Raw genomic sequence first — 16,417 nt, 5'->3', positions numbered from 1 at the left:
TACAGTGTGAATAAAGATTACATAACATAAAAATAACTGCAGTCTTTGTTATTTGATAGCCGCTTAAATTAAACAATTTTTATAGGGCAAGTAAAAACTGACTTCGGGCAAGTAGATCTCTGGCCAACTTGCCCGACCGGGCAAGTGAAAAAAAACCTTAGCGTTGAACCCTGATCAAGTAAGTAAAAAGTGGTGTTCTTGCTTCTCAAATGTGAGAATTTGCTGCTTATCTCCACTTTATAGCATTGAAATTGAGTAACATTTAGCAATTTACAAAATGCCACCGCTCTCTCTGTTGACATTTTATAGATTAAATGAAAGAGCAGGAAAAGAATAACTGATGTATTAGGGTATAATAGTTATTAGTGGCAGCTCAAGTGGGGAGACACTAATAATTCAACCAGTGAATGCACAAGCGTGACGCACACACACACACACACATCCCCCCCACACACACACACCTGCCAATTAATATTAAATTCCATTAGCTGTTACTGTGGCGTCCAGCAGATGAAAAGCACAGCTCTCCCCACAAGGATCTGACTGACAGTTTGATATTGAAGAAATGATTGCGCAGCTTTGCATTTAAAAGCAGTTGGGTTATCAATTTTTCACTATGCCATGACTTATTTTCCAAGTTGAACTGTCTCGTTTTGAGCTGCCATGAAACAGGAGAGTGACTGTAAATTATAAATGAGGGGGTGGTCTAAGATCTGGAGGAGAAAGACATAGAGAGGGAGGGAGCAAGACTGAGAAAAGGTCCGCTGTTCTCCCAGAGGATGCTCAGCAACTGACACAAACATGTAGAGCTTAAACAATCAGTTTTAAAACTACACCAGCTTAAAGCACAAAATGGAAAATACATCTGGACGTGCAGTATTTTAGGACTTTGTTGTCTATTTTATGTTGCCATTACTGTCTGAAGTTTATTTTGCTTATACTAGACTAAAATAAGATGGACATAAGGAAGGCAAGCTAAGCTGTATAAAAATATCCAACCAGTGCAGGATAAACTGTTCTGCTCTGGGTCAATCCCATGTGTAAGGCAGTTCACACCAAGGCTGCGGTTGAATTATTAAAAAATGACATCCTCGGTTTTTTTCAAAATACTTTTCCTCACCCTTGATGGAAAACGTGGTTAAGGAAAGGTGTAAAGGAGAATTCATTAGGGCTTAGAAAAATGACAACCATGGTGCTACGTAATTATGTGATGGCAGATGTATTGACGTGGGTCTGTAGTGGTGCAATTACAATTTCCAAAGATGAACTGTGCGTTCTTACAGTGTTGTTTCATGTAGAATGTGGACAAGGTACGAAAATATTACTTCATTACAAAGGTTGGAATTGAAACAAAAAAAAGCTCACCCTCCTGTCCACTTACATTTATAGACATGAATCCCTGTTAGTATTATTGTATGAAAATAATTGTTAAATTTAGGCATATTATTTGTTTATTGGTTTGTTTTTGTGAATGACTGAATAACTGCTTTAAATACTGTTGCTCAGAGGAATTGTGGGACTGCATTATCTCCTTTCCTTACATTAAGGATGGTCCAGTGTACCCTATCAAAATGCCTGCGGGCCAGGTTCTTGTCACATCATTTATTACAATAAAGAAAAAAGAAAGAAAGAACGAAAATCACACACAAATTAGGCAAACACAGCCATTTCATCCGTGTTCAACTTTCCTCCGCTCCTAAGAGTGGTGGCCCTTGCTATCAACTTTACATTTCTTTGCTGTGGCCATGTCTGCTACCTTTCTGCAAATGTCTGCTGCCAGATAACCATTCCTTTGCTTGTTTACTGTCTGTTTATAAAAATGCATTACCTCCATCTGCGTAGTTCCTACTTGGTGAATGTCTACAAATGTACCATAGCCCTGCCACTATGAGGTGGATGGAAAAAATGCAACGTGAACTTGCTTGATTAACCAATATTATGTGGCAGGCAAGACAAGCCATGGGCCGTTTAAAAGCAGGCCAGACTTTGGACATGCCTGTGCTAATGGAGATTAAAAAGGAAGCACTGAAACACCTTTCCTCGGCATTTAGAGAATTCAAACAGTTCTTATCATGGCTGACACTGAGATTATTGCTGGTCATTTCTCTCAGTTAGGAACCTGCCTAAGTAAAAAAGACTATTCAACTACAGCCTAAGTCTTAGCTTGTCACCTAACATGTTATCAAAAGCAGGCCTGTACATATCACAGAGAACAACATCAGCAGAGAGGATGACACAATTGACCATATGCTAAGTCCCACTCCTTGAACACAGACTGGCTAATCATAGCATAGCGCCTACACGGCTGTGCTCCATAGATTCTCAAGCAGTTGTTTCAGATTATTTTCATGTTCAGGCTGGTTTTGTGTATTTCGAGCTAAATGTTGTACCTCGCGCACATGTAATCTCCTTAGAGAGGTTGGAAGAAGATAAACATTTCCTCCCTGTTCCAAAATCAAAGCTTTTAAAGTATAAGGGTTAGGTAGCTAGCTACTGAAGATGTAGCCTACTAAATGTATACACATGTTGATTCTGCTTTTTTAGTAATTATAACAGTAAATAATGACCTACCTACCTTTACAGGGACCTGTGGAGGGAAACAAGGAAACATTGTTAGTATTCAACCAGCTGTGTGTCATTGCAGTGCGTGCAGAGGAACATTGTTTGGCGTCCCCCAGAGCTCCCCGTCTGTCTACCGGTTGGTGGCACGGTGGGGGAGGACAAACTGCACACAATGCGATGGACCACAGCTGGCTGAATATCGACAAAGTTTCCATTTATATTTATCGTCTTCTGTCTCGATTGCCAAGTGATGTGGTGGTTCGTTTTTTTTGTAGCCTATAGTTCAGCTTTAGCTTCTAACTATTTCTATTTTTTTAACCTGTTTTTGTTGATGAGTGAGTTTGACATCCTGGATATATCCTTCAAATACATTTTGTAGACCCCTCTGTCTCCTCCCTGAAATCGCTTTGTCATTTTTCCAAGAAGTTGCTAATATTTCTTCAAGGAGTGCAGTTAGTTACAGTGTGGGCTCTAGCTCGCTCTGACAGCTTGACGGACCATCACAAAGGGGCAAGGCTTAGCAAGGGGTCAATTATTCAGGTACAAAAGTTGCTTTAAAACATTAAACCTTCTGAAGTCTTGAGCCTTTTAGTTAGTCAGTTAAAGAATTTCAGTGATTATTTGTCCAGATCCTGATAGACCAGGATTATTTTGTTACGTCTGCTTCAAACAATTCACATCTCCCTTTAATACTGACTGCTGAGAATAATGCATAAATAAGAGGGCTGTGTTTCCTCTATCGAAGGAATTTGCATGTGGATACATATTTTCTCTGTCATTATGGTCAGGGAATGAGAATGAACTGAATCAAGTCCCTGTAGAAGGGACAATTTTTCTTAGTGGAAGTGCTATGGCTTCTAATTACTGCAGAGTTGTTGTTAATCACAGTAACCAAGGTACCTTGAGCAGTATTTGTCTTTAGATTTTTTTTTGCCTAGGGTTATAATGAGTCAATGCTATTCACCAAGGACTACTTCTTTTATAACCTTTGTCAAAGACTGGAATGCAAAAATGTTGCAAGCTGTGCATACGCATTTAAAAACCCCACATAGATCACATGACTCAAACAAAACTCCTTCAATTGATTGGCACTCGTGCCAATTACCTCTGTTTCATCTTGACCTTTATGATGGTGGAAATGGTGAATCTGAAGTGATTGGGTGACGTAAATACATCAGATAGAAACAAATTCTTACAGATAACAGGGACTGTTTTGTTAAAGACATTACTAAAGAGCACGAGGTGTAAAACACACCTTGATGGAACATCATCCAGCCCTCTGAGGCTCATCTCTCATTACAGCAACTACACACTGCCATCTAGTGGACTACGGCTCATAACACAACCAGCACATCGGCACAGCAGGTTGTGCTTCAGCTAGTTATGACTACTGCTCAGAGTGAGTTTAACAGTGTAGTGGATCTCAGAACAATTATCAGAACTCGTGGGGGTTCTCAAGTTGAAAAGGAACTGTAGATTAATCCCATCATTCTCTTGTATTTTCACATAGGAGAGAAGAAAATTCTTATGTAAGGTTTTACTCTCCAAACTCATGCACACCGAGCTGTGCTAAATGGCTTTGGAGGGCAATCTTTCTTTATACATTATTTAATACAAAGATATTAAGGACCTGAAAGTTTTAGAAGAAAGAGTGCAATTCAGATCACTACGCTGAAAACACTCAGGTCCACATCTCCACCAAAGCCATCTCTCCTGACACTCACTCTACCCTCACCAACCGCATCACTGAGATAAAATCATGGCTTCAAACCACCTTCCTCAAACTCAAGTGTGACAAATCAGAAGTCATTTTCATCTAACCCAAATCTCTTATCAAATCCACCCATAACTTCTCCCTCTCCATTGACGACTCCTCTGTGCTCACCTCCCCCCCATGTCTGTAACCTCGGTGTCACCTTCGATCAAACCCTCATTTGACCAACATATCAAACACATCACCACACAGCCTTCCTCCATCTCAGAAATATTGCCCGCCTCCATCCATCCCTCTGGTTTTCAGCTGTAGAGACTCTCATTCATGCATTCATCACTTCCAGACAAGACTGTATGGCTCCCCTATGGCTCATCATCCAAAACTCTCAACAAACTACAAATCCAGAATTCAGCTGCTTGTCTTCTCGAACACTCTTGCACCTGTGACTTCATGACATCCACTGCCTCCCCATCCCCCAGCATATCCACTTCAAACTCCTCCTCATCACCTATAAAGCCCTCCACAACCTGGCTACCCCCTAGCTGTCTGAGCTCCACGGACACACTCCCTCCTGCACTCTCAGGTCTGCTGATACCAACCTCCTGTCCACGCCCACCAGGATTAACCACCACACCTGACAGGACAAGGTCTTCTCCATTGCTGCTCCCACCCTCTGGAACTCACTCCCTAAATACATCTGAGACTCCCCCTCACTCTCCACCTTCAAGAAATCCCTCAAAACACACCTCTTCAAAACTGCCTACAACCTCTAAAAAAACCGTTCTTCTCCCTCCCTGCATTGTTTCCCTTCATATGGATTGTTGTTTTTGTTATCTGTAAAGCCTCTTTGAGTATCCAGAAAAGCACTATATAAATCCAAAGTTTTTTTATAATTATAATAATAATTATTATTATTATTATTGTTATCATCATCATCATCATCATCATTAACTTCTTTTTTTTTTAGCTTTCCAAGTTTTGAGTTTTTCACAAAGGCCAAGATAAGATGTAGGAATCTGACTGGTTAGAGACATCTATGTGTGTCATTTTACATTTCAATTTGACAAAATGCTAATTAATGATAAATCAAGACAAAAATATAGCTATCTGAGCTTGCCAGAAGGAAGAAAGGGAGATCCATTTTAGCATGTATGAGTGAAAATACACCAGCTGAATGAACACAGAAGTGTTTAAATAGTATTAAAACAATCATAATAACTCAATGTCAATGTGAGGATTCTTTCCACATCCCCATTAAGCCAAAAATAATGTTAAAACAATACGAGATGAAAGGACAATTATAAAACACACTCAGAGGGCTCTCTCTACGCCAGATGGTCAAAAAGTCCCTTGCAGTGATTCTTAGGCCTACAAATCAGGGTCTGCATTACCGCTGGATGTCATTTTATAAAGTGACACGTTGATATGATTATGACATTCAAATTACCTGCATCTCCTTGAGAGACTCCCCCGGAACAGAGGGTTGGGTGGGCCTGTTCCTGTAGCTGACTTTGGCGAGTCGAGAGTTAAAAGACATGACTCCAACATTCCTTCACAGAACGCCTCCTCTGTAAAACCACACTTTAAATCCCCAGCTTCATCCGCGTAAAGTTGGCTGTGATGTTCATTTAGACAACAAGTTTCTAAAGTTTGTTTTCCTGGTTGAAATGCCTGAGGCTCCACGAGTTTGGTCAGCGGTGCTCGTGTATGTTGTCCGTGGTTTCCAAGGTAACGAGGCACTGTGAAAAGAGGGGCACATGGGTTAGTGGGCTGGTCCTAAACACACGTAACATTAGGCAGTTTATTCATTGGGTATATTTTATGATACAGAAGTCTTTCAATTCATGAAAAAGAGGGAATTGCTTGAGCTGGACAACAATACAGACAGAGGACTACACGGGTCAGTGCCATTTCTCGGAGCAGGAAAAAAGATTTAAGAGCAAGTGACACCCTTCTTGTACTTTTTGTAATTATCCGTTAAGGACAACCGTTCGTTCTTAAATTTTAAAATGGCCGCTAGACATGGCTAGCAAAACACTGAGGTTTTTCTTGTCGACTATAATAGGCTAGGCTAACAGATATAACGTTAGGCTAGCAAGTTAAAGCTAGCATAGCACTTCTCTGGCTAAGAGTTAAGTTCATTTTCCTGCTTAAAGTTTAGAAATACAGCTTATAGTTTTGCTGCTAAATATCCCATAATGTAAGTTAGAGTCTTTAAATTAAGAAACTCTGAGGGGTGAACGAGAAGAACTTGTTTGTTACGAGGGTGATGTTAACGACAAAAACCCAATGTCTGAGTCGTCAGGTTTCTGAGTGCGGTGACCCGTTAATTGTAACATGTGCTCACCTTCACACAGATAAAACATTGTCTGTCCATAATTCATCTCAGGTATGTTTCCATTGTCAGAGTCCATCATAGGAAAGCGTCCATTCATCAACTCCAGTTTCAACACGCCACAAACTCTTGCTGCTACACTTCGGTCAAAAAAACTTTTTGCTTACCCCGTCACACACCTGCTGCTAATTACTTGCGTTTTCATGTTCTAGTGCGCCACCCCGTGTACAAACAACAAAACTGCATCTATTTACATGTAGTCATCATCAGTTAGATATGAATTAAAACAAATACAAAGAATGTTATTGTGGCTCCAACACACAATATTTGCTGCAGTGACATTACTATGTATTTGTTTTGTAACGTTTACAATTACTGAAAGCAGCCTCTCTAAGTAAATATTCATACATAAAAAATACATAATTAAAACAACATAACCCACAAGGACTGGTGGAGGGGAAAATATTCAGGCTGGTGCGGGACTCCAGTTCGGAGAAAATAATTCATTCATGTAGGTGTTGTACATGCAGATGCAGATGGTGTCACAGCCAATCAGCATCGCTAATTCATCCTCCTGAGACCCTGTGTCCTCATATGAGAACATCACATTTTGGACTGACTTTGGGTGTACTTCATCCTACTTAACTTACACCTGTCGTCCTCATTCGTGGACACTTTTTTGTCCCATCTAGTGGACCTGGTGGAGGGCAGAGAAGACAATCAAACTTGACTATCTAGAAGAAGTAAATGTCATAACAAGGTTTCCATCTGTGAACATGCAGAAGGATCTTTTGCACAATACACTAATCCACGTAAAAACAAGATGGCAGCCATCTCTGCCAAGTCAGTCTGCAGCCGATCCCGACACCAAGTGGACAAGGTCCAAACCCTGATCACATTTTATGTTTGAAACTTGTTTATTTATGATTAATAATGTTTGTAGTTTGATATGGAATACAAATGTGACTAAATTTAACAACATTAACAAGCTAAGACGCTGTTAATTAGGAAGTATTGTTTGAGGACATTGAGACTTTATTATCCTTGACAATGTTTAGTTTTTTATACTTATTGGGTCCTACTAATCCTAAATAGCTAGAAGAAATTAAAAATACAGACCAAACAAAAGAGTGGGTCTCAGGAGGATATACATATCTAGATAGATAGATAGATAGATATACTTTATTTAATCCCCAGGGGGGAAATTTAAAATGTCCTCAGCAGCAGGGGCAATAATGACAAAAAAAGACACAGATCACAAGAACACAGCACACATACTGACACAAGAAAAATCCTAAAAGTACATAAGATCACAAGGTGTGAATAAAGGGTATAAAAAGGTGTATAAAAAACAGTACAATAAATAGGAAGAATGGTTCAAAGTGCATATGGTTTGATCGGAGGGAGGAGTTGTACAGTTGTATTGCTGTGGGTATGAATGATTTTTTGTAGCGCTCTTTTGAACAGTGGGGAAGTCTGTATCTGGTGCTGAATGTGCTCTTGAGTGTGTCCAGTGTTTTATGGAGAGGATGGGTGGTGTTGTATATGAGTCTATTGAATTTGGCCTGGATTCTGTCCTCCACCACCTCCTCAAGAGTGCTCAGCTTCAGGCCAACAACAGACTGGGCCTTCTTAACCAGCTTGTTGAGCCTATTGGCATCCTTTTTCTTAACACCCGCCCCCCAGCACACCACGGCAAAGAAAAGAGTGCTAGCTACAACAGTCTGGTAAAACATTTGCAGCATCTTGTTGCATACATTAAAGGACCTGAGCCTTCTCAAAAAATACAGCCGACTCAGGCCCTTCTTGTACACTGCCTCTGTGTTTGTGGACCATTCAAGTTTATTGTCCAGTAGGACACCCAGGTACTTGTACTGCTCCACAATCTCCACGTCACTCCCACTGATGAAGCACATCATACTGCATTCTTTGTATTCCCTTTGTGTCTTGAATAGAAGACACAGAGAAGGGAGCTGCTGTGACAGGCTGCTGCTTGCCACGGCGCCTCAAATTTGAATTCTAGGCTATATATCTATAAATATCTATATCTATATATCTCTATTCATCTATACATATATATACGCATACATACACACATATACATACACACTCATGTCTATTTATACAAAGTTTATATTCTCTCTGTCTCTCTCTCAGCTGCTGTGTGTACGTCTTTTTACACCAGAGTGCCGAAAACAGTTCACTAACAGGACACTAGTGTATCCTCCCTTATAGCTCCTTCGGCATGCCTTCTTGATCCTCAATCCTCAAGGTGCATTTAAGAAATTGAGACATCTTTCAAGGTTGGAGCGCTGAGATCGATTTCCGGATCACAAGCCAGAGGATTGAGGAGTCCAGGAGGTGCAAAATTGGGAAATGGGAAAGGCCTAAGGTATGCTTGCTGAGTGCTCAGTTGCATCAGTCAAACTGATGATGTCACAGGCCTTAACTTGTATGTAAGGCAGGACGTGATACAGGACACCTATCTACCAGTTTATTTAGGCTATTTCTTCATGCTCCATGTATCAATACTGAGGCATTTAAAGCAAGGTGCTATACAACTTGAGTTGAAGTTTAAGGCCCAGTGTGAATGATTTAGTGGCATCAGAGACTGTTGATAAACCAAGATGGCCCTCTTAAGATTAATTTCCTGTTTCTGTGTCACCTGAGGTTTTGCCACTGCCCTGCCCCCTCAGGAGAATACCAGCTGTCCTGAGTCCATTCATTCCAATGGGAAAAGTGAACGTGAGTACAGATTATGAGCAATTCCTTCGCTCCATGGTCACAGAAGTAAATATAGGACCCATTTTTTACAAGCCCTAACCCTTTAAACATTCTGACACTGAAATGGCATATTTTCAGACAGACAAATCAGGAGAATATTAACTTTGTTCATGACATATTTCTGTTTAGCAACATACTATAGGAAGTTCTGGCAACAACTTATGTGAATTTACATTTCGGTTGATATGAGACATTAAGCTAGCTGATAAAAACAAACAGCAAAATAAGGAACAAACATTAAAAGTGGACTGTTTATAGTGCAATGTTTTAAATCTAATTCCATCCATCCACACAAAGTTTACAACACTTCCAAACAAGGTGGGGGTATGCGGGGGATGGACGACCAAACCCACTTAGGAGAGCAAAAGTGTATACCCTTTCATACAACCGGCAGCTTGTAATGTATTGTCTTATGTATATTTGGTGGCATCTAGTGGTGAGGTTGCAGAACCTAAGCCTCTTCTGTGTGCAGCAGTAGCTCAGTCCAAAGGGACTTGGCTTTGGAACCAGAGGGTCATAGGTTCAAGTCCCTTAACGGACCAAGTATGGAGTGTGGACTGGTAGCTGGAGAGGTGCCAGTTTGCCTCCTGGGCACTGCTAAAGTGCCCTTGAGCAAAACACTGAGCCCCTAACCACTTGGGGTTCCTGTCCAAGCCAGCTTCCTCACTCTGACATCTCTCCATTCAGTGCATTTACTATAGGTCCTGGTTGTGCATGTGTGTCTATCCTCAGGCATGTGTTTATGACAACATATGAGGAAAAAAATTTAATTGAATTAATAAAGTATATCGTCTTCTTTCCCTTCAAGTGTGTAGGAGAACTATCGTAGCTTGACGCAAAGCACATATGGCCCTGTCTAGAGCCAGTGTTTGATTTGTCCATTCTGGGCTACTGTAGAACAACATGGCGGCCTTTGTGGGAGAGGACCCGCTCCTTATTGGTATGGGTCCACTGGGGCATTTTTATACGCAAGGAGTCGTGCTGTTTCCCAGCATTGGATGCTTGATGGGCGTCCTACTAGACATGTGGGCTGTCTGTTCCTGGATTTCAGTCCAAACCACTATGGCGGCTCATTTGGCAACTTTCTTGTAGATTGTGTTTCTGAAACATTTTTGGCGAGATAAAAGCCACACAGTTGCTGAATCTGTCTTCATTTTAGGTTGACAATGGTTAGTTTAGCTTAAAAGGTTTTCAGAGGATGCGAGTTGTGCCGAACGCCTCTGATTTGCATAAAGGAGCCTTAATTCAACTTTATGCAAATGAGGGGGGAACGCACCTTTTCTCGGAACACAGGTGCTAACAGAATGCATTGCATGTCTTCACACATATGCTGTATTTATACCCTACACCTCAATGAAGGGTGCTTCATTCAGCTGTGAAGGTGACCACAATCAGAGTTACACTCTGTGACAGAGTGAGAGTGAAGAGGGTTCGGTTTGGGAAAGACCCATAGACATTTTATTTCATGTATTTTATTTAACCAGGAAGTCCCATTGAGATTGGAAATCTCTTACAAGAGAGACCTGGCCAAGGTAACACATTTAAAATTCAACAAATACAACATCCATCCATCTTCTAACCGCTTCATCCTCTTGAGGGTCGCGGGGGGACTGGAGCCTATCCCAGCTGACATTGGGCAAGAGGCAGGGTACACCCTGGACAGGTCGCCAGACTGTCGCAGGGCTGACACATAGAGACAGACAATTATTCACACTCACATTCACACCTACGGACAGTTTAGAGTTATCAATTAACCTAATCCCCAATCTGCATGTCTTTGGACTGTGGGAGGAAGCCGGAGTGCCCGGAGATAGCCCACGCTGACATGGGGAGAACATGCAAACTCCGCACAGAAGGGCTCCCACACCCGGGATCGAACCGGGAACCCTCTTGCTGTGAGCCGATAGGGCTAACCACCACACCACCGTGCCGCTAAATACAGCATATAATACAAAAATCCACAATAAAACAACAACTATTCAAGCATAGTGGCCTCTCAAGAAAAACAAGCACATGTCTCTGTCACCACATTCTTTTTGTTGCCCTAAATTCATCAATGGATTTAAGTGTTTCTAATTTTAAATCGTTTTGAAGTGTCCAAGGTGCAGAGTAGGAAAATCCCCAGAACTATTAAAACCCAGGGTACATAGAAAAGCAATCCCTTGGACAAGCATAGCTGGTAACTATCAGAGCTGACACACAGATGGGTGCAGAGGTAGGCCAGGAATTTGCCCAGTATTGCTTTATAGATAAAAAATAAACCAGTGCTGGGGTGTCGGTGGCTAAGTGATTAGAGCAGGCGCCCCATGTACAAGGCCGTTGCTGCAGCGGCCCAGGTTCTAATCCAGTCTGTGGCCCTTTGCTGCATGTCATCCCCCCTCTCTCTCTCCCTCACGCTTACCTGTCCTGTCCATTAAAGGCAAAAAATATCTTAAAAAATATATATATATATATATATATATATATATATATATATATATATATATATATATACCAGTGCTGTTGTCTGCAAGTGGTCAATGATGTCCAACCCACCAAATCATAAAGAATGCAGTGATGAGTAAGTGACTTTGCATTTGTAATAAAACGTAGAGATGCATGGAAAATTGAATCAAAGCTATGTTAAATGGAGGAGGTTGCATGCCTACACAGTATGTCACCATAATCAATCACAGACAGAAAAGTAGCTTTCTCAGCACTGAAAGTAAAACAGGACTTATTTCTAAAATAAAAGTCAATCTACACATTAAGCTTCCTAACTAGAGTAGCAATATGTACATTAAATGAAAGCTTGTCATCTATCCATATCTGTAAATGGAAAGCATGGAAATGACAAATCCTGTCCTTATGTAGATATAAATGGTACAATCACTATAATTCTTATTTTCAGATGATTATATGAAAATATAGATATTAATATTGTATACCATTGTGCCAGTAGATGCCCATAAATGCTAAGCACTGGACCTTTAATAAAAGTGAAGTCAGTGTAATAGTCAACTACACAGAGCAATTTGTAAAGGCAACCCCTAGATGGCAGCAGTGCACTGTCTCCAGCTGAAGCAACTGAGCTGCAGCTGTCAGGGAGAACTGGGTTAGATTTGTGGGGCAAATGACCTCATACTGTAGCATCATCTTCGTCACTAGGAGATGAAGAGAGAATTAAATAATCCTTCTCCTTCATCGTCATTTTCTCACTCTTATCCGCTAAACACGATTAGCCATACTTGCAAAAGAAATACTTCCCTTGTGAACGACTTGCAATCATGCACCCGGACCATAACTGTCAGGAAACTAAATAATGCAAAAGCAGAACTCAGTGACCTCATGGGAATATTAAACTCATGTTTCTGCAAGAATTCAGCCATAAGGGCCTGTATAATGAGGCTCAATGTGAGAACTACTACACTACAACTACTGCACGTTTAATAAATAAGCATGATGTTTGTCGATGTGACATCCCGTCATAACATCTGGGCTTAAACTATAACGGAATAAAATCCTGAAGAATGACTCCCACGCAAACCGCATCAGCACCGCAGTGAGTGACGCTGGGGGCTGCTGATGTGCTGTGGCGCACACACTAAATTTGGGTGGCGCACAATGCACCAAAACCCCCCGAAACGGAATCCCAGGATATCCCACCCCCACCCACCACTCGAAACGGAATAGCCCTCCTCCCTCAGTCCTCCTCCCCTCCTCTTTTTTACCTCCGCCTTCTCTCACTATCACCCCCATTCCTCCGCCTCCCCTCCCTCACGTCCCAACTCGGGAGCGCCGCCGATCGGTCGCCAGGATTTTCCCTTCTCGGCCAAAATGGAGGAGGAGGTCTCTCGCTTAATGAAGGGAGCACAGATTGTATGACCGGATCCGCTTCAATGAAAGGCGTCCGCTTTTGCTGATAAATAATTATTGCAACCATAAAACCCGTTTGAGGATAGCTATCGCTATTTCCGCACAAGCGACCACAGCCATGAGCGCAGGAGAGGGACTAGATGAGGCTGCGAAGGACGCGGCAGACATAGCGGCGTTTTTCAAATCCGGTAAGTCGGGAAGGGGCGAGTCTGGCTCTGGGTGAGCTACAGTAGAGCTGTCGGTGTGATCACTGGCGGTCTGCCACATTGTTGCCAAAATGACAAAAAGCACTCATGGATTTCATGGGCGAGATGCATAGGCTTACTGCGCGTCGGATGTGCTGGAGAGATGCGCACAGCTTGTAGTTATTTACCACATTTAAGTCGACTGACTTGTCACCCCGCAGCCTTTGATGACAGCAGCGTGAATAACACCTCCTGAAATATGTGCGTTTGATTATTAGGCAGTGACCCCATTTTGGGTTGGACCAAGTAGGCTAGAAGGTGTGGATGGTTACAGCTCGACCACAGTCTCTTCGGGCTTTACGAGTATCTTCGGCGTTACAGGCTGTATCTATCACGAACCCCATGGATGTGGGTCGAACATTTTGTGATTTCATTTTTATCTTCAGAGGCGTGTAGATTGAACAGGCTTGTGGGGCCATGCATCACTCCAGTCTGAAACCAGGTCTCTCACATCTGATGCACGGATAGAGGCTAGGCCATGGACGCACGTATGGGCAATAGGTTGCATTCAACGCACTGGGCCCGTCTGATATGATGGCATCATGCTAACAAATAAGGATAGGCCTACCTACCTTATCACTCTGCATCCAAGACAGAAACATCTTATTAAGGGGGGCTGCACTGGGACCAGATATCAGCTTAATATAGGGGGGACTATTGTCATGCACTTTGTTGTGATAGTGCTTGTGAGAAACAATGTCTGAGTTGTAGGTGCAAGGTGAGCATTCTTATTGTAATGATAATCTGTTACTGGGTAGAGTTACAAAGTAACTTTGTTATATTATGGTGTATATCCCATTCATGTAGAAATGTGTGTTATCATAAGATGTTCCTGCATCAACTTGTGGCTTATATAGGCCTTGTCAGACCTTAATAATAAGTGTTTCTAATAGTGTATAAACATGGTGTGGCAAGTTTTAGAGCTGAGGTTTTTCAACATTATGTGATTAGATTAAATATTGTCCTTGTATTCTAGCCAACGCCACCCTGGATATTAACTCACCCTCAAGCCGCCACTTGTTCTATCCCTATAAAATACCTCTTTAATCCAATCTGACACAGGCATTAGGAGGGCAGGGAGTGCAATCTCAGCCTCTGGAAGGTACACCTTAAAGTAAAAGTCAAGTGTTTGGGTATATGTCGCCACTATTAAAGGAGGACCACCTCTGATACACACCAGGAGAAGCAGCTGTCTCTCTGTCTCTCAGCTGTTTCTCTCTGTGACACCTGGTGCCTGGGGGTCTGCTGTTCACCATCTCTACAGATTGCACACATGCAGGAACACACACACAGACAGTATTGCACATGTCAACCAAAGTGCATATGAATCAATAAATGTAGTTGGCATGCTTGCGTGTGCATACACACACACACACACACACACACACACACACATATATATATATATATATACACATATATACTTTTTTAACAGTCTTTAAGTAACATACTTTCTGCTAGAAATTGGCTCTGCCAGTTAGACTGTTAGGAATGTTGTCAAAGTGGATTGTATTCAAATGCTGCAGTCTTTCTTACGGTTGGTTGGATGCCTGCCAATGTATTTTCCTATAGCTGTGTTGTATCAGGCTGGAAAGTTGGCTCACAGTGAAGTTGGACTGCTTAGATGTTTATATAGCAGCAAACGCAGTTCATACAGTATTCATGATGGAGACAGAAATAGGTTATGGCCTCAGGAAACTTTTATAAGATACTATTATGAAGAGAAAGCATGGAAAACTGTTTCTGGGCTGTTAAAATGGAGAACAGGACTAAATGCTGAGGGAATAATAACAAATAACAGCATGTCTCCAGCTCAGGTTAGAGCTGATTGTCTCAGAAGTTGCTAGTTACCTTGTTTGATTAATGTGTAATATTTCATGTCACTCTCGTGGCACACAAAGATGGACATATTGGAAAGATGAGGAAATTACAAGTCAATACATGTCAGAGAATCCATTAATTCACCACACGTCATGTGCTTTCACCAGTTTTAAATGAGCTGTATGCAACATTCAGAGCAATACTATAGCAGCAAACAACTATACGCTAAAGGGTTTTTTTTTGGGGAGTTTTTCCTTATCAGCTGTGAGGGTCCAAAGGACAGAGGGATGTTGTATGCTGTAAAGCCCTGTGAGGCAAATTGTGATTTGTGATATTGGGCTTTATAAATAAAATTGATTGATTGATTGATATGTGAAGATATAGGGGAGTAATGGTGTCCCGAGCAGAAAATGAAGTCACACTCCCTCTTTGTGTGTTCTTATCCGAGCTTCTCTGTTGTTTGTTGTGGTAGCTGGTCCGGCTGTTCACTGGTGCACGTGAGTCCCTGTGTGTGTGTGTGTGTGTGTGTGTGTGTGTGTGTGTGTGTGTGTGTGTGTGTCGCTGGCTAGCTTATCACTTCCGCTCAGCGTTGCGCTTATATGGCGGTTACCGCTGATAATGCCAACCTGACCCACGGTGGTGGAACAGCATTGTCATCCAGTGGCATAAGGAAGTAACAATGGGCCACAGTGCACACTGTTATGATGGGTCCCAGTGCACGCTATTGTGCATGTATTGTCTTGACACATATAGAGACTTGACATTGGACAACATCAACATATGTATTATCCAGTAATCATTGCATATCTGACAAAATACAATTAAGAAAATTAATCATTGAATTGAATATTTTTTTAATAGTTTATTTATAGATTTTATAGCTTATGTAGAAAAAGCATATGATTTCATGTTTTAGATAGCCACTGACTATTTAAAAAAAAAAATTAAAAAGTAAACCATGACATATATGGGTTCATCTTTTTGAGGACATATATACCAAACAACACCATTTCAAGAAATATTCTTTTTTTTAGCATTCCTCTTTGAACACAGGAATATATTCGAGTTGGCAATCTGAATCACTTGCAAAGGCCCACTCTC

At 41.5% G+C, this 16,417-nt stretch overlaps 2 protein-coding genes across 3 annotated transcripts in view; one reads left to right on the top strand and one right to left on the bottom strand.

Annotated features, from left to right (window-relative positions):
- Positions 1–5,968, bottom strand: part of dnah5 (dynein, axonemal, heavy chain 5) — a 148,526-nt gene extending 142,558 nt beyond the window's left edge. The window contains exon 1 of the mRNA XM_050046483.1: positions 5,724–5,968. Coding sequence (XP_049902440.1) covers positions 5,724–5,813 — 90 coding nt within the window. The 5' untranslated portion in view covers positions 5,814–5,968. The remainder of the gene's footprint in view (positions 1–5,723) is intronic.
- A 7,203-nt stretch (positions 5,969–13,171) lies between these two features.
- Positions 13,172–16,417, top strand: part of triob (trio Rho guanine nucleotide exchange factor b) — a 123,620-nt gene continuing 120,374 nt past the window's right edge. For both annotated transcript variants that reach the window (XM_050046123.1, XM_050046125.1), the window contains exon 1: positions 13,172–13,438. In XM_050046123.1, the coding sequence (XP_049902080.1) occupies positions 13,369–13,438 (70 nt within the window). In that variant the 5' untranslated portion in view covers positions 13,172–13,368. The remainder of the gene's footprint in view (positions 13,439–16,417) is intronic.

This window comes from Epinephelus moara, chromosome 6, assembly GCF_006386435.1.
Source record: "Epinephelus moara isolate mb chromosome 6, YSFRI_EMoa_1.0, whole genome shotgun sequence".
NCBI classification, from domain to species: Eukaryota; Metazoa; Chordata; class Actinopteri; order Perciformes; family Serranidae; genus Epinephelus; species Epinephelus moara.
This window is presented reverse-complemented; position numbering and strand designations above follow the sequence as displayed.